This window comes from Ictidomys tridecemlineatus, chromosome 5, assembly GCF_052094955.1.
Source record: "Ictidomys tridecemlineatus isolate mIctTri1 chromosome 5, mIctTri1.hap1, whole genome shotgun sequence".
NCBI classification, from domain to species: Eukaryota; Metazoa; Chordata; class Mammalia; order Rodentia; family Sciuridae; genus Ictidomys; species Ictidomys tridecemlineatus.
In genome coordinates this window covers 29,184,346-29,208,505 of record NC_135481.1, presented here as the reverse complement: position 1 = coordinate 29,208,505, position 24,160 = coordinate 29,184,346, and the positions used below count along the sequence as shown (strand labels likewise).

The following is a 24,160-nucleotide window of genomic DNA, read 5'->3' as shown; positions in this document are numbered from 1 at the left end:
ATCTTCCTGGGTTTAATCTGCAGTATCCCAAAATAATAAAAATAAAAATAAAAAAGACCCGTCAGTAGGAGAAGAGCCTGTGTATATGTAGGGGGAAGGGAGAAGTGGTACCATGCACTTCAATTAGGATCCATGGCTTAGGGAAATTATAAATTATACATAAAGGAAATTGTGTAGATCAAATTTCAAATTTAACTCATGGCCCTATGACTAATAAATCATTTATAGTATAGTGTTTCTCTTCAAATCATAAAGTATTGATTTTGTTTCATATATCTAATTGTAGTACAAAACTACTACATTTACAAAAGACAGGGAACAGATTCTTTCTTATAGGAATAGGGAATCTGTTTTTACATGAGGAGCTATTGATCCAAAGAAAAAAGGCAACCAAGAAAGAGTACGGTCCCATTTACAAGGACCTCAATTCCTAGGGGCTAAACACAAGCAAGAGAGACCTTTATAAAACATTGAGACCTGAGCTGAGATAAAGGAAAGCAGTGGAAAGAAGGGTGATGCTAAGAGATGCTGCCAGAACTGTATGTTAGCAGTTGGAGCTGCCCAGAAAGAACAGTTATCCTACACCCCAGAGAGAATCTGAGAAAAGGCAGGAAAGAGAGGTAGCTGAGTTAGTAAATTTCTGGGCTGGAGTGTGATAAGTGATGAGAGGTAAACTGAATAGGAAGTCAAAGATCGATCATAAAAGGGCTTTCAATGTTATGCCAAGTACAGCACATCTCCTTATCTGCAGACTCCTAATGAAAAATAAACACCATATATACTTCTTCCTTAAATATACAAATATATGATAAAGTTTAATTTATAAATTAGGCACAATAAAGATCAGGCCCAGCGGCCTGCTGAGGGGCAGAGCCGCCCCTTCCCCCCGCACCTGCAAGGTAGGTGGACCTGCATTCCACCGGCAGGTCAGGCCCAGCAACCTGCGGAGTGGCAGAGCTGCCCCAAGCGCCTGCAGGGTAGGCGGACCTGAGACCCACCAGCAGAACAGGTCCAGTGGGGGAACCCACGGAGACTGCTTCTTGGAGCCTGCTCCTAGCAGAGCGTGCACCGAGCTCGGGGCGGCCAGGTTCAGGCTCCCAGAGCTGCTCTGGCCCGGGGCTGGGGATCCCACGGAAACTGCTTCTCAGTCCGGGTCCTGCTGGGTGCTGTGGGGGCCAGAGGGGCAGAGTGGAGCTGCCGCCTACGCCCAGAACAGGCCAAGCGACCCGCCGGCGTAGTATCAAGTCACCCCAACTGCAGCTGGGGAGAGCAGCCGCCCACGCCTGGAACAGTACCAGCGACCCGATGGCGTGGTAGTCAAGTCACCCCATTTGGAGTAGGGGCCGAGCAGAGCCACGGCCCGAGCCTGCAAGGTAGGCAGACCTGCGACCCACCGAAGGGACAGGCACGGTGGCCTGCCAGCGTGGTGGACACGTTGCACCAATTGGAGTGGGGGCTGAGCGGGGCCGCTGCCTGTGCCCGGAAAAGGCCCAGCGACCCACCAGCGTGGCAGTCAAGTCACCCCATTCGGAGTGGGGGCCGAGCAGAACTGCCACCCGTGCCTACAGGGTGGGCAGACCTGCGACCAACCAGCAGAGCAGACCTAGCGGCCCGCCAGCGTGGTAGAGAGATCACCCCAATTGGAGGAGAAGCACAACCACTACCCGCCCTGCAAGGGAGATTTTTCAACTATACAAGAGCAATATAAATGAATAGAGGGAAAATTTCAAAAACACAACAGTTTCACCAAGCAGAAAGAAACGCGAGCAGTATGAAAAGACAAGGAAAGAAAGGACCACAAGCAATGCAGGTCAACTCAACTCTAGAAGAGGTAATAGCTGCAACAGATGGAATGTCAGATAAAGAATTCAGGATATACATGCTTCAGATGATCTGGAGTCTCAAGGAAGACATGAGACAGCAAAATCAGACAATGAAAGATCACTTTGACAATGAATTACATAAACAAATCCAAGAAGCAAAAGATCAATTACACAGGGGGATAGAGGTAATAAAAAACAAACAAATAGAAATCCTAGAAATGCAGGAAGCAATAAACCAACTTAAAAACTCAATTGAGAATACTACCAGCAGAGTAGAACACTTAGAAGATAGAACATCAGACAATGAAGACAAAGTATTTCAACTTGAAAAGAACATAGACAGCTCAGCAAGACTGTTAAGAAACCATGAGCAGAACATCCAAGAAATATGGGATAACATAAAGTGACCAAACTTAAGAGTCATTGGGATACAGGAAGGCATAGAGGTCCAAACCAAAGGAATAAACAATCTAGTCAATGAAATAATACGAGAAAACTTCCCAGACTTGAAGAATGAGACAGAATCCCAAGTCCTAGAAGCCTACAGGACGCCGAATGTGCAAAATCATAAGAGATCCACACCTAGATACATTATAATTTAGATGCCCAACATACAGAATAAGGAGAGAATTTTAAAAGCTACAAGAGAAAAGAAGCAGATTACATTTAGGGGTAAACCAATCAGGATAACAGCCGATCTTTCAACACAGACTCTGAAAGCTAGAAGATCCTGGAATAACATATTTCAAACACTGAAAGAAAATGGGTTCCAACCAAGAATCGTGTATCCGGCGAAATTAAGCTTCAGGATGGAAGATGAAATTAAAACCTTCCACGATAAACAAAAGTTAAAAGAATTCGCAGCTAGAAAACCATCTCTTCAAAAAATCCTTGGCAAAACATTACAGGAAGAGGAAATGGAAAATAACAATGAAAACCAACAGTGGGAGGTAGGACAGTAAAGGGGGGAAAATAATCAAAGAGGAAAACAAATCAGGTTTAGTAACATTAATAAACAAATATGGCTGGAAGAACAAACCATATCTCAATAATAACCCTGAATGTTAATGGCTTAAACTCACCAATTAAGAGACATAGGCTAGTTGAATGGATCACAAAACAAGACCCAACAATATGCTGCTACAGGAGATGCATTTGATAGGAAAAGATATACATAGACTGAAGGTGAAAGGTTGGGAAAAATCATATCACTCATATGGACTGTGGAAACAAGCAGGAGTGTCCATACTCATATCAAATAAAATAGATTTCAAGCCAAAGTTAATCAAAAGGGATAAAGAGGGACACTACATACTGCTCAAAGGAACCATACACCAACAAGACATAACAATCATAAATATATATGCCCCAAACAATGGTGCAGCTATGTTCATCAAGCAAACTCTTCTCAAGTTCAAGAGTCTAACAGACCACCATACAATAATCATGGGAGACTTCAACACACCTCTCTCACCACTGGACAGATCTTCCAAACAAAAGTTGAATAAGGAAACTATAGAACTCAATAACACAATTAACAACCTAGAATTAATTGACATATATAGACTATACCACCCAACATCAAGTAGTTACACTTTTTTCTCAGCAGCACATGGATCCTTCTCAAAAATAGATCATATATTATGTCACAGGGCAACTCTTAGACAATATAAAGGAGTAGAGATAATACCATGCATCTTATCTGATCATAATGGAATGAAACTGGAAGTCAATGATAAAAGAAGGAAGGAAAAATCATGCATCACTTGGAGAATGAACAATAGGTTACTGAATGATCAATGGGTTTTAGAAGACATCAAGAAGGAAATTTAAAAATTCTTAGAGTTAAATGAAAACACAGACACAACATATCGGAATTTATGGGACACATTGAAAGCAGTTCTAAGAGGAAAATTCATTGCTTAGAGTTCATTCCTTAAAAAAAGAAAAAACCAACAAATAAATGATCTCATACTTCATCTCAAAATCCTAGAAAAAGAAGAGCAAAACAACAGCAAAAGAAGTAGAAGGCAAGAAATAATTAAAATCAGAGCTGAAATTAATGAAATCAAAACAAAAGAAACAATTGAAAAAATTGACAAAACTAAAAGTTGGTTCTTTGAAAAATTAAATAAAATCGACAGACTCTTAGCCATGCTAACGAAGAGAAGAAGAGAGAGAACTCAAATTACTAGCATAGGGGATGAAAAAGGCAATATCACAACAGACACTTCAGAAATACAGAAGATAATCAGAAATTATTTTGAATCCTTATCCAATAAAATAGAAGATACTGAAGGCATCGATAAATTTCTTAAGTCATATAATCTGCCCAGATTGAGTCAGGAGGATATAGACAACCTAAACAGACCAATATCAATTGAGGAAATAGAAGAAACCATCAAAAGATTACCATCTAAGAAAAGCCCAGGACCGGATGGGTATACAGCAGAGTTTTACAAAACCTTTAAAGAGGAACTAATACCAATACTTTTCAAGCTATTTCAGGAAATAGAAAAAGAGGGAGAACTTCCAAATTCATTCTACGAGGCCAACATCACCCTGATTCCTAAACCAGACAAAGACACTTCAAAGAAAGAAAACTACAGACCAATATCTCTAATGAACCGAGATGCAAAAATCCTCAATAAAATTCTGGCGAATCGGATTCAAAAACATATGAAAAAAATTGTGCACCATGATCTAGTAGGATTCATCCCTGGGATGCAAGGCTGGTTCAATATACGGAAATCAATAAATGTTATTCACCACATCAATAGACTTAAAAATAAGAACCATATGATCATCTCGATAGATGCGGAAAAAGCATTCGACAAAGTACAGCATCCCTTTATGTTCAAAACTCTAGAAAAACTAGGGATAACAGGAACATACCTCAACATTGTAAAAGCAATCTATGCTAAGCCTCAGGCTAGCATCATTCTGAATGGAGAAAAATTGAAGGCATTCCCTCTAAAATCTTGAACAAGACAGGGATGTCCTCTATCACCACTTCTGTTCAACACAGTTCTCGAAACACTGGCCAGAGCAATTAGACAGACAAAAGAAATTAAAGGCATAAAAATAGGAAAAGAAGAACTTAAATTATCACTATTTGCAGTCGACATGATTCTATACCTAGCAGACCCAAAAGGGTCTACAAAGAAACTATTAGAGCTAATAAATGAATTCAGCAAAGTGGCAGGATATAAAATCAACACGCATAAATCAAAGGCAATCCTGTATATAAGCGACAAATCCTCTGAAATGGAAATGAGGACAACCACTCCATTCACAATATCCTCAAAAATAATAAAATACTTGGGAATCAACCTAACAAAAGAGGTGAAAGACTTATACATTGAAAACTACAGAACCCTAAAGAGAGAAATTGAAGAAGATCTTAGAAGATGGAAAAATATACCCTGCTCATGGATAGGCAGAACTAACATCATCAAAATGGCGATATTACCAAAAGTTCTCTATAGGTTTAATGCAATGCCAATCAAAATCCCAACGGTATTTCTTGTAGAAATAGAGAAAGCAATCATGAAATTCATATGGAAAAATAAAAGACCCAGAATAGCAAAAACAATGCTAAGCAGGAAGTGTGAATCAGGTGGTATAGTGATACCAGACTTCAAACTATACTATAGAGCAACAGTAACAAAAACAGCAATGGTACTGGTACCAAAACAGGCGGGTGGACCAATGGTACAGAATAGAGGACACAGAAACCAACCCACAAAACTACAACTTTCTTATATTTGATAAAGGGGCTAAAAGCATGCAATGGAGAAAGGATAGCATCTTCAACAAATGGTGCTGGGAAAACTGGAAATCCATATGCAACAAAATGAAACTGAATCCCTTTCTCTCGCCATGCACAAAAGTTAACTCAAAATGGATCAAGGAGCTTGTTATCAAATCAGAGACACGGCATCTGATAGAAGAAAAAGTTGGCTACGACCTACATACTGTGGGGTCGGGCTCCAAATTCCTCAATAGGACACCCATAGCACAAGAGTTAATATCTAGAATCAACAAATGGGACTTACTCAAACTAAAAAGTTTTTTCTCAGCAAAAAAAACAATAAGAGAGGTAAATAGGGAGCCTACATCATGGGAACAAATCTTTACTCCTCACACTTCAGATAGAGCCCTAATATCCAGAGTATATAAAGAACTCAAAAAATTAAACAATAAGATAACAAATAACACAATCAACAAATAGGCCAAGGACCTGAACAGACACTTCTCAGAGGAGGACATACAATCAATCAACAAGTACATGAAAAAATGCTCACCATCTCTAGCAGTCAGAGAAATGCAAATCAAAACCACCCTAAGATACCATCTTACTCCAGTAAGATTGGCAGCCATTATGAAGTCAAACAACAACAAGTGCTGGCGAGGATGTGGGGAAAAGGGTACACTTGTACATTGTTGGTGGGACTGCAAATTGGTGTAGCCAATTTGGAAGCAGTATGGAGATTTCTTGGAAAGCTGGGAATGGAACCACCATTTGACCCAGCTATTCCTCTTCTTGGTCTATTCCCTAAAGACCTAAAAAGAGCATGCTACAGGGACACTGCTACATCTATGTTCATAGCAGCACAATTCACAATAGCAAGAATGTGGAAGCAACCTAGATGCCCTTCAATAGATGAATGGATAAAAAAAATGTGGCATTTATACACAATGGAGTATTACTCTGTATTAAAAAATGACAAAATCATAGAATTTGGAGGGAAATGGATGGCATTAGAGCAGATTATGCTAAGTGAAGCTAGCCAATCCCTAAAAAACAAATGCCAAATGTCTTCTTTGATATAAGGAGAGTAACTAAGAACAGACTAGGGAAGAAGAGCACGAGAAGAAGACCAACATTAAACAAGGATGAGAGGTGGGAGGGAAAGGGAGAGAGAAGGGAAATTGCATGGAAATGCAAGGAGACCCTCAGGGTTATACAAAATTACATACAAGAAGAAGTGAGGGGAAAGGGAAAAATAATACAAGGGGCAGGAATGAATTACTGTAGAGGGGGTAGAGAGAGAAGAGGGGAGGGGAGGGAAGGGGAGGCGGGATAGTAGAGGAGAGGAAAGGCAGCAGAATACAACAGACATGAGTATGTCAATATGTAAATCAATGGAAGTGTAACTGATGTGATTCTGCAATCTGTATATGGGGTAAAAATGGGAGTTCATAACCCACTTGAATCAAAGTGTGAAATATGATATATCAAGAACTATGTAATGTTTTGAACAACCAACAATAAAAAAATTAGGCACAATAAGAAATTAACAACAACTAATAATAGAACAATTGTAAATAGAACCATTATAACACTATTGTATAATAAAAGTTATGTGAGTATACTGTCTCTTTCCTTCTCAAAAGATCAGATCATATTGTACTCACCCTTCTTACGATGATGATGAGAGATGATAAAATGCCTATGTGAGATGAAGTGAGAAGAATGACATAGGCATTGTGACTTATCATTAGGCTCCTATGTAAGGGTTACTTGGCCATAAGCACCGTGATACTTCAACAGCACCGTGATAACTGAGATGACTACTAAGTGACTAATGGGTGGCAGCATATACAGCATGGATATACTGGATAAGGAGAGGATTCATGTCCCAGGTGGAATGAAGCAGAACAGCATGAAATTTCATCATACTACTCAGAATAGTGCACAATTTAAACTATATGATTGTTTGTGTCTGGAATTTTACATTTAATATTCAGGCCAAAGTTGACCACAAGTAACTGAAATCACCAAAAATTATAGATAATGGAGAACTACTGTAGAGTGTCTACCTTATTCCTGAAGACAATGGGAAATACTGAAGGATTTAAGCAAGGGCATGATATATTCCCTTATAGCTCTAAATTCACCCAAGTTTATGATCTTATGGGGTCATTTATATTATAGTAACTAATTTCATCTGTGTATCAGTGTTATCTATCCTAGATATCTACATTGAGAGATAGAGAGAGACACACAGATAGATATGGGGAGAAGTTAGAATTCATACATTTTTTTTTAACTCCTGGGAATTGAAACCTGGGCCTTGCACATACTAAGCATGAGCTCTCCCACTGAGCCATGCCCAAAGCATTTATACATTTCAGAAGATGTACATATACCACATTCTATACTATTAAAAAGGAAGCCAGGTGCGGTGGCACATGCCTGTAATCCCAGCGGCTTGGGAGGCTGAGGCAGGAGGATCACAAATTCAAAGGCAGCCTCAGCAACAGTGAGGCTTTAAGCAACTCAGTGAGACCCTGTCTCTAAATATAATACAAAATAGGGCTGGGGATGTGGCTCAGTGGTTGATGGCCCCTAAGTTCATCCCTGCCACCAAAAAAAAAAAAAAAAAAAAGACTAAAAGGGATAAGTCAGTTTCTTTCCCACCCCACACCCTATCCCAGCCAAATTTCTTTCCTTAGCACTGTTCAATAATTTTTAAACCATATTACATCTCCAAAGCTAAAGACACAAAGTTAAATAGGCCAAATGAAACTACACGTAGTATTTCTCCCTCGGTTATAGAAATCAGACACGTATCCAAGACCATTTATTCTCTCTTTCTCTTAAACACACACACACACACACACACACACACACACACACAAATAAATAAAGATAATAATAATCACATAATCACTGCACCAAGAATTGAAACCCATTTTCTTTATTCTCAGTTCAAGCTTTATATTTTTGATAATACATCTTTTTGATAATTATCTCTCTGATAATGTAAGAGAGACTTAAATTATATTGCTTCAACAAAACTAAAACACAATTCAACTTCTACCACACCAATTTCATTCTGTACTTACAGGTATTGTGCAGCTGTCTGAATCTCGAGAAGTAAATGCAACATTGCCTAAGTGAAGGATGCCAGCAAGTATTCGAAAAATTCCCATTTGATAAGATTCACTAATTCCTTAAATAGAGTAAATGAGTAAGTGATTAATTTCAGAATAGCAACAAAACATTATAGCAGATAATTTTAAATCTATTGTTAATTCTTGAATATTGACAGATGTTATACACATTATAGTGAGTCACAGCTAACAATCATTCATCTTCATTGACATTAAAACATTAAGCAGTTAGCATTATGGGTGATAATGTGGATATACACATGGGCAGATAACTTCACCCTTCTATGCTTTCATTTTCTCATTTGAGATATGGGAATAAAAGTGAATTCTTCAAAGGGTGTTAACATTGAATGAGGTAACACACACAGCATACCCAATGTGACACGTGGTAAGTACTACACAAATGATCATATCATTGTCACATATTGGATTTAAGTATTTTATTAATATTATTACCATTTCTATTAATCTTTATTTCAAGTGCAAGTTGTAGCACAATAATAAGGCTGTTTTAAATTAATAATTTAATTACTTCTTTTAACTAAAGGCCAAGTATAAATCAAAGAGACCCCAAGATCAGAGATGTTCAGACAGGTGTTATTCCCTGGTCGGAAGAGTTAATGTCCAAATACAGCATTGGAGAAGGAGCTGAAGTATAAAACAGAATAAAAAAACTAGACAGCTTTTGGCTTTTATCAGATTTGGCTGTTTTTCTGTAAGTAAAAAATTTTCAGAATATTAAACATAATTAAGTTATAGTAAAATTATTTCCAAATATGTAATCATACACAGTAATTGAGAATTGACCTTATAATGAATGTTTATGTTATGTCCAACATTATGGCTTTTTCAAATTCATAATTTGGCCCTAGAAGTAAAGCAGTATTTTTCAAACTTTAATATGCATATGAATCACTAATAGATCTGTTAAAAAGCAGATTCTAATTCACAATTTTAAGAAAAGGAATGAGATTTCATACTTCCAGCAAGCTCTATAGTAGTCCTAGACTATACTGTGATTAGAAATGCTTTTAAATTAACTCATTCAAAGGTACTTCTCAATGTTTAAGTTATTTATATTCTGCAGTTTTTTGGTTTGTTTGATTGTTTGTTTTGGTACTAGAGATTAAACCCAGGGGTACTTCACCACTGAGCAATACCCCAGCCTTTTTTTTGTACCAAGGGTTGAACTCAGGGGCACTCAACCACTGAGTTACATCCCCAGCCCTATTTAGAGACAATGTCTCACTGAGTTGCTTAGTGCCTCACCATTGTTGAGGCTGGCTTTGAACTTGTGATCCTCCTGTCTTATCCTCCTGAGCCACTGGGATTATAGGCATACACCACCATGCTTGGGCCCCCAGACCTTTTAAAAATTTTATTTAAAGACAGGGTCTCATTAAGTTGCTTAGGGTTGAGGCTATCTTTGAACTCATGATCTTCCTGCCTTAGCTCTGCTACTGGGATTACAGGTATGCACCACCATGCCCAGTTTCTGCTTTAAAAAAATTTTTTTTTTTAGTTGTTGATGGACCTTTATTTAATTTATTTATTTAGATGTGGTGCCGAGAATCAAACCCAGAGCCTCACACATGCCAGGTAAGCACTGAGCCACAACTCCAGGCCCTGAAATGTTTCTTTTTAAAAGAAAAATAATTCACCTCTAAAAGGTATAGACTATGGGTCTAAAAATTAATTTATTCACAACATTTGTTAACATATGAGCAGTTTCAAAAACACGGGACCAAATCACATTTAATATAATGTTCTGTTATCATGCCAATATAGTAATTTTCCAAGACACAAAATACCCCCCAAACAAAAAACAAAAATATAATGAAAATCCGTGGAAAATTCAAGCTTGAAGAGAAACCCATCTTATTAGCTATAGGTTCTAGATTTTTGTAAAAATTTTCACAGAAAATTAGTTAGTCTTATCTTACCTGATGTCTCAAATATGTTTTTAAAAACAACTTTATGGAGGGATAATTTTCAAACTATAAAACATGTGCTGCTGTAAGTGTGCAAAGCAGTGATTTTCAGTAAATTTACAAATTTGTGCAACCATTACCAAAATTTAATTTTAGAGTAGTTCCATCACCCTAAAACCCTTGTGCTTAATTGTTGTCTGAATGTGTTCTATAAACTATATTAAGTCTACCAGCAATGCTCACTACTTAATACTAAACCAAAACAGTATTTCAAACAAAGCTGCTTTAAGCAAAAAGCAATTGCTCACTGGGCAGGTGGAACATGCCTGTAATCCCAGTGCTCGGAGGCTGAGAAAGGAGGATCACAAGTTCAAAGCCAGCCTCAGCAATTTAGTGGGGCCCTAAGTAACTTAGCAAAACCCTGCCTCAAAATAAAAAATTAAAAATAGACTGAAATGAGGCTCAGTGATTGAAAACTACTGGGTTCAATCCTTGATACCAAAAAAGGAAAAAAAAAAAAAAAAGCTATTGCTTCTCAGATATAGTGGTACGTACCTGTAATCCCAGCAACACAGGAAGCTGAGGCAGGAGGATTATAAATTCAAGGCCAGCCTCAGCAACTTAGTGAGTGAGACCCTGTCTCAAAATAAGAAGTAAAAAGGTCTGGGGATATAGCTCAATAGTAAAGCACCCCTAGGTTTAATTCTCATCATGTGCGTGCACACACAAACACACAATACCACCCACAAAAAGAAAAAACAAAACACTATTGCTTGTAAGAGCTGAAGAATAAAATTACATTACCTAGTAGAGTGCAGGCCTGCCTGGTGTGTGCCATCTCCTTTGCATCATCCACTCCTTCAATCACTGGGCTACTTCCCTGTTTCGTGTAATGAAAGCTATTTGCATTTCCTGCAATGAAGGAAAATAATTTTGTAGTCTGAGAAAGAGCTTTGACTTCTACCCTTATGATCACTCTGAATTGAAGGCAGAGTAGAACATTTAAGTGTATAGGTCTGGAGATTATATACATGTGTGTATATATATTCCTTTCTGTTTTCAATCATATTTTAATTTAAAACTCAAAACTATGTTTATGACTTATTTATCTTAATTGTTGAAATGTATAGTAGTTTCCCAAAGGTTTAATTCCAAACTACATGCTATGACAATTTCCTCAAACACTTTACTTTCCTTATCAGAAACCCTATAGGCCTCCAACTAGTAAATCTTTTTCCTTTCATTCAAGATAAATTTCAAATGTACATAAAAGTAGAGAGACTATTATAATAAACCCCTACATACTCATCACTCATCTTAATAAGCATCACACCAAGGCCAATCCTGTTCTATTTATACAACTACTTACTTCTTCCGAACCCCATGGGTCATTCTGAAGCCAACTGCAGACTTCTAAAAATCATTTTTATCCATAAAAATTTCAGTATGAGATAAACTTCTTTTAACAAGTTAGTTTGGAAACTCGGGTATTAAACGAAAATAATACCAATATAATAAGTCTAGAGCCATATTCATACCTAATCGCAGCATTTTAAATTCAGGTAATTGTGCTGAGGCACAAAGCTGATAGAAGATATGATAGTTTCTCTCCTCTTCTGCCTTTGAAATAAGAAGAGTTTTCAATTATAACATTTGATCTAAAACTCAGAAAATTCTCATAAAATACAATTTTAATATTTAATTTTCTCAGTGAAATAAATTGTCCTTACCAAATTTCCTAATAAGTATTTATGATTGTTAAACCTTATGGTTTTTAGTTATATGTAAGCTGGTCACAGTGGTACACACCTATAGTCCCAGCTACTGGGGAGCTGAGGCACAGGATTGCTTGATATCAGGAGTTTGGGGTCAGCCTCAGAAACATAGTAAGATAGTCTCTTAAAAAAATAAAAGTAAATAAATAAAATAGATGGAATCTATATGTGTATATGTATATGTAGATGTATTATTCACACTCCATCGAAAATATCCAAGAGTAATGCCTTTTGAACTAGCCAACAGCTTGATAAATGGCTATAGTCATAAGAGATCAGTGCTTTTGAGGGAAGCTAAATCTTCTGTTTTTTCAGTACTCACTACTTTTTCTAAATATTTGTGATCTTCCCAACTCTTTGAAAAATTATAATCCCATCTTTGCCATATTTCAGAGAGGACCATCTTCTGCAGTTTTGCTTCTAAGAAATCCATAAACATGCTATATTATCCTCCATAACATTTTTATTTATATATTTTAAAACTGATAACTATTTTACAAAATAGAAAATAAATCATTTATAATTCTAAGGTCAATTTTTAATATTTTCTGAGAGTTTTTTTTACATACATACCTAGAAATATAGTTGCAATAATACTATAATACAAAATTGAATGCTAATATAATCTTAATATTACATTATCATATCCTTGAATTCTGCAATGCATTCTGTTAGAAAAAGATTAGTACTAATAAGGTCAAGGCTAGGTTTGATGCCCAAAGTAAAGTGATATCTGGTTTAATAGAAAGTCTATTATTACAGGGACAGAAGACACTGAACAAAATACCAACATACCTATGATTATAAGTATAATTAGGCAAGAGATCAGGTTGTTCAGTGTACAAAAACTAGGAAAGCAGGTGGGTCTGCAGAAATGCTCTGATCATCTTTGTAAATGAGAGACAATATCAAGTTTGGTTTTTCTGACTATGAGATTCATTTTCATAGATCCTTCTCAATTTTCTATCCCCAGAGACTAGAGAACAGCTAGAATGACTACACTGTCTCCAGACAAGGCAATACAGATTAGGCCTTATAATTTTGTACTAAGCCTTGCTAGCCTTTGGCCAACATACTGACCAAGGATGTTTTTTTCCTATCCACCTTTAAGGATATATCAATCAAATCTTTACTATTTGGATTCAATCTTTTCTTAGATCTACCTATGTCTCATTCAAATTCATTCGTTCTTCAGGCTACTAAACTAGACAGTTTTCCCAAAAATCTGTAGAAGTATTTACATATGCAAGAAAATCACTGTGTGCATTTGGATATTAGAACAATGGTAAAGGGTGCCTTATTATATAAATTGAGTATTATATTTTAGTTTGTCATCAATGAAGCACAACCCTAAAGTCAAAGCCATTGTAGATGCAGGCTTCCCCAATGTGTGACTTTTGGTATGTCCCAGATAACTTTCTAAGCCATAACAGGCTTGGAAAATGGAAATTGTGGACCCTGATACCTGGCAGTGCCAGCAGTATTTGACTCTCTATGCAGCGGGCGTCCAATTAAAGGGGATACTGAAACTACAGATCTGATAACATAGGGATACAGTAGGTCACCAGGAGCTTGCTAATGATAAATATACATTCCTTTAGTATGCCTGTAAATATACATCTGCTACTATTGCAAATGTATAGTATTTTACCCTTTCAGACCAAAAGGATTAAGGGCATACATGTGAATACAAACTCTGCACAAATTGATCAACTTTATTTTTGATAATAGTTCACAACTGGGATATAAAGATTTTTTAATCCCTCACTTTTCTATCTAAACAATATCATATTCTAAGAAAAAATATAGTAGAAGGACAAAGATAACTTTGTTCTTAGCTGAATTCAAGCTGTAACTCCTTGTAGACATAAGTCAATCTGTTCCTCATCAATTGGGAAAGAAGAGAGACAAGACTAAACTAATTAGTGCCTCTTCGTAAGCAGACTTTTCAACAAACATCTGTAGAAAAAAGTCAAAACTATTAAATCTACATCAGCGCTCAAAGACTGTAAGTCTATGGGGTATTCTGCCCCTGCAGGCACCATTTTACATGCTTTAATCCAAGCATAGTTTGCAGTAATACTGTCACAATGTGTTCTTGAGAGTGTCTAGAAACAAAATTTATACCACTCCAGCAAGCATGAGCTCTGCAATTATGTGGCAATCTAACATAAGTATACATACATATGTACATGCTCAGCTTACCTGGAACACCACTCTGGATTTCTCTAAAAGGTATGTTCTCATATTGGCACCAATGATTCTATATCTCTTATCAAAACCAATCTCTATATACTTCCCAAAGCGACTGCTATTATCATTCCTGGTTGTTTTAGCATTTCCAATAGACTAAGAAGTAAGGGAAAAAATTAAGATTTTAGAAGTGCAATTCATGACATGACAATTACAATGTCTATTCAGGGATAGAAAAAAGAAAATTGAACATAAATATTTAAAAGTGATTCTTTTAAGTACAGAACCAACTTTGCCCCTACAGGTACAGATGAATGCTTTGCCCACTGCACAACAATACAAATACATACTAGTCATTCTTATTTGTCTTGTTATTCTCACAAAAATGAATTTCAGAACAGTAAACCTGATCCCAGCAATTGGAGATTTTCATATTCCATACATTTATACATTCATTCCAGTGAAGAAAGAACAGGGTAGGGTTGGGAGTTGCCAAAATACAAGCCTTATGAGTTAAGCATCAAGATTTTGATTTCTTGAAAAATTTAGTTTAGTATAAATGAGATGGTTAAGCCAAATTAATATTTTCCTGGAAATGTTGCTCTTATGTTCAGGGTTTCTTTAGAAACTGGAAGTTTCTCTCATCTCATCCATCCTACAGCAACAAAGGTCCAGTTGGACTTCTTATTGTCAGAGGATAAGTATTACCTATTCAATTTAAATGCCTCTTTCAGAAACCAGAGAAAGTAAAATTTGGCTTTGATTTTTGATGGTAGTATCTAAATTGCAAAGCATCTGCTGTGTAATGTGGACAATATAACGTTCTGCTACATTTTTATGTAACCTTAAAAATTAAAATGCATGTCTTCTTACTGATTTAAGTGATATGCTTCTACAAATTTTTCTAAGGTAAAGCAAAAAAAAATTAGTATAGTTTAAAAAGCAAATATTCATATAATGCATATATGTAAAATGTTTAATCAACTTTTTTCATATAAGAGCAATAGATTTCACTTGTGCAAAGCCTCTGTTAAGATTAGTATATCAGGGGCTGGGGATGTGGCTCAAGCGGTAGCCTGGGTTGGATCCTCAGCGCCACATACAAAGATGTTGTGTCCGCCAAAAACTAGAAAATGAATATTAAAGAATTATCTCTCTCTCTCTCTCTCTCTCTCTCTTTCTCTCTCTCTCTCTCTCTCTAAAAAAAAATAAAGATTAGTATATCAAAACCATAGCAAAGAGGAAGATGTGAAAAGAGTGTAGAGCATTAAAAGAGTGAAACAAACAGTAGCAGCAATACTGCTAAAAAAAAGTCATTCTAAAATCATGCTAGATACTCTGATCAGTCAAAGAAAATGTATTTTCAATTTCTGGAAGAGGGCAGATATCATCATATTTTGTTTTGGCAATGAGGATACTGCTACAACTTAGATAAATATTTTAAATGCTTTTCTAGAGAAAAAAAAAAGAATGACTGGAAGCTACCATTTCAGCAAAATTACAGTGTGAGCTGACATAGTCTGATATAATTCATTATAGACATGTACTCAGATGTTATTACCCTTCTTAATATCACACACACATATACACACACGCACACAAAACCTGAGCCCAATACAGTGGCACAGGCATATAATCACAGTGACTTGGGAGGTAAGAGGGTTGCAGGCTGAATGCCATCCTAGGCAACTTAGTGAGGCTCTAAGCAATTTAGTAAGGCCTCATCTCAAAATAAAAAATAAAAAGGGCTGGAGACATGGCTTAGTGGTAAATAAAGCACCCGTAGGTTCAATCCCAAGTAACATGCAAAACAAACATACAAAAAAAGACTTCCAAGAGAAAAAACATGTTATAAAACAGAGCAAAAAGAATAATTTTTCTACATCATTTACATTTTGCCAAAGGAGACTATTTTTAGGACAAGGTGTTTGCTTTCTAAAGGATAATGAACAAATCCCTTTAGCCACTGGGTCATGTTGTTAACTATGTACAGGATGTCCATTATCCCACCAAGGAGTTTTTGCAGATCACTGGATACCTGGACATTCCTTTCTTGATATCACAGTAATGGGCTCTAATATAGAGACATAGTCTTACAGCACATTTAAACCTATAAACTTTCTAGGCTACATATTCAATATTTTACATGCTTTTTTTTTCTAGTGACTATAGACCCTTTGTTGTCAATCTTAAACCTATAAACTTTCTAGGCTTCATATTCAATGTTTTACATGCTTTTTTTTTTCTAGTGACTATAGACCCTTTGTTGTTAATCTTAAGCTCCAAGTCTTTTTTTGTATGTTTGTTTTGCTTAGAGCCTCACAAACTGAGATGCCCTCTTTATAGTTGTTGAAAATTAGTTCTCCCTTTACCAAATTTTTCTTAGCCCAAATTCCTACAGATTAAATGACAGTACAGAAAGAAGGGATCAATTATTGGATGACTTTATTTATTTATTTTCTTTTTTTTTTTAAGAGAGAGTGAGAGAGGAGAGAAAGAATTTTTAATGTTTATTTTTTAGTTGGCGGACACAACATCTTTGTTGGTTTGTGGTGCTGAGGATTGAACCCGGGCCGCACGCATGCCAGGCGAGCGCGCTACCGCTTGAGCCACATCCCCAGCCCTATTTATTTATTTTCATCCCAGTAAACAGGACAAATTCCTTATAACTGCTTATTAAAAAGTAGTCCCTGTGTCCATTCCAAAATTTTAATATCATTTCTATTCATACAACTCAAACTTGAACTATAGAAACATTAATATGGCTGTTTTTTGAAAGAGGTCATCTTTTGACACATTCTAAAAGGCTCATTCTGGATTTTCTCCAAGACAAATCCAAATCATACTTTTATGTGGTCTAACCTAGAAGACATAAAATTTCCTAAAGCTATCACAATAAAGTCTTCAGGATATTCTAACATTAGGGACTAGAATGGCCTGAACTATTGACAAATACTAGAAGTATGTTGTCATGATAAAACAAAGCATTGTTACTTTCTGATTAAAAAAAAAAAAAGCTGGCTCAATAAACTGTTTACCTAATAATAACGTCAGTAATACCCACCACTACATACAGAGCTAAATACTTTGAAAACTTTAATTTGCTTAAAATCTTCACTATTTTCTTTTTGTGAAATTGTTTGTTGGTACCAAGAATTGGAACTAGGGGTGCTTCACCACTGAGCTACATCCTCATCCCTTTTTATATTTTATTTTCAGATAAAATATATTTTATATTTCAGATTTTCAGATAGAGTCTTGCTGAATTGTTGAAGCTAGTTTCAAACTTGCAATCCTCTTGCCTCGGCCTCCCAAGTAGCTAATATTATAGGTGTGTGCCATTGTGCCGAGCTCAGTACTCTCTTTTAGCACAAACATCTGCTTCTTCCTATCCAATTTATTTCAGAAAACTTTTCCAGTTTTCTTTCCATAGCATACCAGCCTTGGAGGCCTCTCAACTTTCCCAACATATCTTGGAGAGCAATCCTGATAGATGAAGTTCACAGCATTGTGTTTTCAAGTGACACACACAGCACTGCAAACCAGGCACAATTTACCTCTGGACAGATTATTGCAAAAACCACTTGTACCACAGGTGCACCAGGCCAGTTTTAACTCCATCTGTGTTTAGGTGATAAATAAGGATTGACAAAGGAAAAAAATAGGAATAAAAAAATACCCATTTGAATTTTTAAATAGTAAGGTTTGTTTCTGTATGTCCAAACTCATTTCTGTCCATTTAACAAAACTTATTTTTCCTCATTTTCTTATAAAACTATAACTTTCTTAAAATTACATTCAAATAAAATACTTTCTTTGGCATAGTCATTTCTATCTTGTATACATATTTGACTTTTGAAAGCACATTGTCCTTTCACTGTTTTTCACTACCAAGAACTTATAATCACTGAATTTCTTTTACTAACCTATATCTGTGTTATGTGATTAACAAGAAGAAGGAGAAGGAGAAGGAGAAAGTTTATGAGGTCATGGTTTAAGTTTGTAATTCAAATTAGGGGAAAACTTTAAATTTAAAGCCAAATAGGTCAGATTAAGCACAGAAAATAAACTCTGAGCAAAGAAATAATGAAGTTCATTCATGCTTGAAAATAGTAAACCCTATGTTTTGGAAAGAGCATAAATAACTCAGGAGGCAGGGGATAAGTAACTTGCACTTCTGGTACACAGAACAATAGGTTCGATCAATTAACTAAGAGAAAGAAACTTTAGAAAACAAAGTACTGCTACCTGTTATCACAGGCAAAAATTCTATTGGTAGGTTAAAAATATAAGATTTTGAATTAAAGCAGATTTTTTGATGGCTGGGCTTTACTCAATCACCTTACATAATTTTCACTTTTCTTGGATGTTACTAACATGTAGAAAGGTATTTTTCTAATTTTAGCGGCTGGGAGGCCCCTGATTATCTGATATATCAATTAGATTTTTCAGTATGTTTCCTAAGAATATATTTAGAAGGCCCAGGATACTGCTGTCTTACCTCCATGATGGGGTTGGAGGCTAAGACCTTCTCTTCAACGTTGGCCTCACTGGCAGAACCACTTACAGTTGCAAAGTATCGCATAGCATACTTAGCTGAGACTGTTTTTCCTGCCCCAGACTCTCCACTTACAATGATGGACTGATTTCGCTCATCTCTGTAAAACAAAAAAGAGTAATTGCCAGTGCTGCCTGCTTCTGAATGTGATTATTTCTACTCCAGTCTCACTGATGAAGCACAGTAAATTTCTGCTGGATGCTATATCAGCTATATGGAAAGAAACACAAGAATGCTATTTCCTAATAAAAATTACTACTTATAAACTAAAAATGAATAGAGGTTGAAGATATATACCATGAATTTAGTCTCACTTTGTAAGATGGATCCATAATACAGATTCTCGGAATTTTTTGTAAGTGTGCACAAATCAAACATATTTTACTCCTAGAGAATTTCTTGAGTATCTTAAATTATTATTGTCAACTATCTCAAAAGAGAAAGGAGATACTATCTGAAGCCACAGAAAGGAAAACATTGAGAAATTTAGAAAAAATCTCTATCTAATTAAAATTACAAAACCATTTAAAATATTTCAAATTATCTATTAGCTAACAATCCATTAAGTAGTGTTTCCCACAAACTCCAGCTCATAATAAAATACCTTTATCACCAGAGGAGAAATAAATAATCCATTTTGCTGACTGATTTCATTTAAATACATCAAGCCATAGTCATAGTTGGATACTATTCCTGTTAATAATAGTACAGAGACTATCTAGTGTTTACCTAGGACTAACTTCAGAACTCAAAGACTAATATGACATCTTATTTAATTCACATAATAACTCAAAAACTCTAAGGATGAACTTGCTCAAAAGACTCTTATTTCTTTGACACTGAGAGCCTGTATCTTCTTTACTTTACTTTTAATATCCAGCATTATGTCCAGAGCCTGACACATCACAAATGTGCACCAATTACAAGCGTAGAGAACTTCAATGAACAACCTATCCTTGACATGAATCTTCCTAATTTGGCTACAGTTTCTACTAGGACAGAAGAAGGAAACTCCGATTTCCTGAGATGAATCTTTTGGTCACTTTTAACCCATCAAAATAGCTAAGCAAATAAATAAAAGTGGTATTATTTGTGCCTTAATTCACAAAGAGACAAGATGACTTCAAAGGTTTTTAGTGGTATTATCCTACAAGGTCACAAGATATCGAGGTGTTATGGTTTGGATGAGAGGTGTCCCCTGAAAACTCACATGTGAGACAATGCAAGAAGGTTTGAAGGAGAAATGATTGGGTTATAGCCTTAGCCTAATCAGTGAGTTAATCCCTAATAGGATTAACTGAAGTGGAAGGGTGTGGCTGGAGGTGAGAATTGGGACGAGGCTTTTGTGTATATATTGGTATCTGGTGAGTACAGTCTCTCTCACTGCTTCTTGATCACCATGATGTGAACTGTTTCCCTTAGCTACACTCTTCTGCCATGATGTTCAGCCTCATCTGGCGTCCTGAGGAGTGGAGCCGCCCCTCTATGGACTAAGACCACTGAAAGCATGAGCCCTCAAATTAACCTTTCCTCTTCTACAATTGTTCTGGTCAGATCTTTTAGTCTCAGCAGCAAAAAATCTGACTAAAACAGCAGGTTTTTCTATTACACAATACAATTTTTTAAATCTTTTTAAAGAGATTTATTTGCCCAACAAATATTTATGGTTTACATGTTATAAATTGTGCTAAACATTAGATAAAAGTTTAAAAGCTATGATGTGTGTCATCAGGTAGATGATGGTCTAATAGGAAAGACAGATCAATATGCAAGATGATAAAACAGGTAATGGGGGCATTGAACAGGAGAAGGAGATTAACAGAGGCAATTCCCTACAGATGAGAGCTAGGCAGGAGAGGGCACACAAGGAATGCAAAGTGAAGAAGGAACCATTCTAGGCACAAGAGATAGCATAAAAGAAGACTCAGAATCATAAGAAATTATAAAAGGGCAGGAAATTCAGTTCTGATGAAAAAATGGAGTAATGACATTTAAATTTGAAGAAATTGGCAAGAAAATCATAATTATCTATAAGGTGAGGTTAAGAAATTTGAACTTTGCCATTGCAAGATTTTAAACAGGATAGTAACACCATCCAATTAGTAAAATCAGTCTGGCAGCAATTTGGAGTATGGGTAGCAGGGAATCCTGATAAAAAACTGAAAGTCTGAACAAAGGCTGTAGTGATCGATTAGCATTGAGAGAGACAGATGTACGTAAAAGACACAAAAATGGCAGAATCAATAGTAGTTGGCAATAAATTTCCAAAGTAGAAACTTAAGATTTTCCTAATAAAATGGTTCTTTTTTCTTAGAGAAAAAGGGTTTCTGCCTTATCGTACAGATTTTGAAAACTAGAATGGGAGTATTCAGTTCAGGCCTGATGAAGTACATTCATATTGTTCTACCAGGGTCATGTAGCAGACTGTACCTGACTCCTATACTATAGAAAAAATCAGGAGGACCTATGTGACACACTAAGGAATCATTAATTCTTATAGTATAGACTTGTATGTAATCCCTATTTTTATAAAACTCCCTTGAACCTCATATTTGCCATCTCATCTCTTTATTTGAATTTCTATAATTAAACCTAAAAATTCATTGCTTCTGTTTTTTCATGTCTGGTTTCAAATAAATAGCTCTAGTAAAATAGTTCATATTTTGGTGCCAATGTCCTTTTTAGTCATTTCAAATGTCCTCAATTTTATCTTTTTCAATGTATTAATCAAGGGTTAGTGATAGTAGCATAGATTCTCTTCCAAGATATGATCAAAAAAATGAACTCTTCCTATTCCCCCATGATCAGTTCTGTCCCTATACCCCATGTGACAATAACTTGACAAAATTCTTCTAGTACCCCTTCCAATAGCAAACAGGGTGAAGAGCCTGATAAAAAGAAAATCTTAATAGAAACTGCTATCCTAGACTGTACATTTGAAAAGCTATTGCAAATCTTAATGACAAAATATTGTGTCAAAAAATCTAGAAATTCTTATGATAAAGGGAAGAAGAAAAATATTTTTTTAAAGAGAGAGAGAGAGAGAGAGAATTTTTTAATATTATTTTTTAGTCTGTTTTCGGCGGACACAACATCTTTGTTCGTATGTGGTGCTGAGGATCGAACCCGGGTTGCACGCATGCCAGGCGAGCTCGCTACACTTGAGCCACATCCCCAGCCTCAAAGAAGAAAAATATTAAAGGCAATATAATCAACGATTGTCAAATGAATCAGAGATTTTACACACACACACACACACACACACACACACGTGAGGAACATGCCTGAGATACATCTTCTTTCCACAATTTATAGATCCATATGGCCAACAGTCTGTAAATGTTTCAAGGGGACTTTACTATTTGTTATATTTTCACAAGTTTTTTTGACAGAGTGGCTTTCCTTTTTATCCAAGTTTAGTATAGCATTGTAATATAGAAATAAATATCATTCTTTCATTTTATAAATCTCTAAATTTAGATTCTGGTCTGTTGTGGTTTGGATAAGGGCCTCCCCAAAGCCCCATGTGTTCAAGGCTTGGTCTCTAGCCTGTGGTGCTATTGGGAGGTGGCATCCTAGTAAAGAGGTAGGGCTTAGTAAGAGAAAGTTAGGGCACTGGAGCATACCATTAAGGGGGATATTGGGACTCCAGCCCTTCTGACTCTCTTTGCTTCCTGAGTGCTATGAGGTCAGCAGCTTCCTCCACTACATGCTCCTGCCACAATGAACTCCCTCATTACAAGCTCTGAAACAACTATCCAGTGAAGAATGAACTGAAACTTTCAAATTATGAGCCAAAATAAACCTTATCCTTTTTTAAGAAAATTATCTCGTGTATTTTTGTCACAATGATAGAAAGCTAACATAGTCCTAGCCCCATCGTTTGCCACTTTCATAGTTCTGAGCAGCTGCATGACATCTCTAAGTCATAGTTTTATCATGTTTAAGATTAATGAAAGCCAGGTGAGGTGGTGAACGCCTGTAATCCCAGCAACTTGAGAAGTGAGGCAGGAGTATCATGAGTTCAAATCCAGCCTCAGCAACTTAGTGAAGCCCTAAGCAACTCAGCAAGACCCTGTCTAATAAAATATTTTTTAAAAGGACTGGGGATGATGGGGTTGTGGCTCAGTGGTGGAGTTCTTGCTGCCTAGTGTGTGAGGCACTGAGTTTGATTCTTAGCACTGCACATAAATAAATGAATAAAATAAAGGTCCATCAACATCTTTAAAAAATATTAAAAGGGGGGTGGGGCTGGGGCTGGGCTCAATGGTTAAGTGCTCCTATGTTCAATCCCTGGTACAAAAAAAAAAAAAGAAAAAAGAATTCAAGATTAATGGAAACTAAAGTACTATGATTTATCTAAAAATCAAACAGACTCTGTGGTTGATTTTTCAGAGCCTACATTAAGCTATAGTGAACTCTTGGGAACAAGAATTGGACCAGGACAGGCCTACAGATTCTCATGTTGTCTTCAAAGATCATCATTAAGATGGGCAACTTTTTCCCCTAAGAGGGTCCCTAAATCAAAGGTGGCCACAAACCAATAAAGGGCTATAAAGAGGAAAACATAAAACCCTACATTGTTTGCTCTTGTGAGTGTATGTGTGTGTGTGTTTTGCTGGGGACTGGACCTATGACCTCATGCATGTTAGGCTAACAATACCACTGAGCTTCAGCTCTAGCCTCACTGTTTGCTTTTAAATCAAGAATAGGAATCAGAAATTTTTACAAAATCAGTATAGTGCAGTCTTTAAAACATATTTCAGTTCTTTGTATTTACAGGAAGAAATGTCAAAAAGAAAGGATAAGAGCATAGATGGAAGTGGGAGAGACATGGAAGGGAAAGAAAGAGACGGAAGGGAAAGGAAAATCCATAAGAAAGGGATAAAAACATATACACAGGGAAAAAGAAGAAGAAGATGATAGAAAAGGGAGTAGGCAAAATATCAGGGAGAAAATTTATACTAAATATCACAG

At 36.3% G+C, this 24,160-nt stretch overlaps 1 protein-coding gene across 3 annotated transcripts in view; it reads right to left on the bottom strand.

The window, feature by feature from the left end:
• Positions 1-24,160, bottom strand: part of Myo5a (myosin VA) — a 228,574-nt gene that overhangs the window by 110,709 nt on the left and 93,705 nt on the right. For all 3 annotated transcript variants that reach the window (XM_078049598.1, XM_078049596.1, XM_078049597.1), the window contains exons 5-9: positions 19,127-19,283; positions 14,638-14,781; positions 12,196-12,277; positions 11,462-11,569; positions 8,679-8,785 (exon numbers count right to left, since the gene is read on the bottom strand). In XM_078049598.1, the coding sequence (XP_077905724.1) occupies positions 8,679-8,785; positions 11,462-11,569; positions 12,196-12,277; positions 14,638-14,781; positions 19,127-19,283 (598 nt within the window). The remainder of the gene's footprint in view (positions 1-8,678; positions 8,786-11,461; positions 11,570-12,195; positions 12,278-14,637; positions 14,782-19,126; positions 19,284-24,160) is intronic.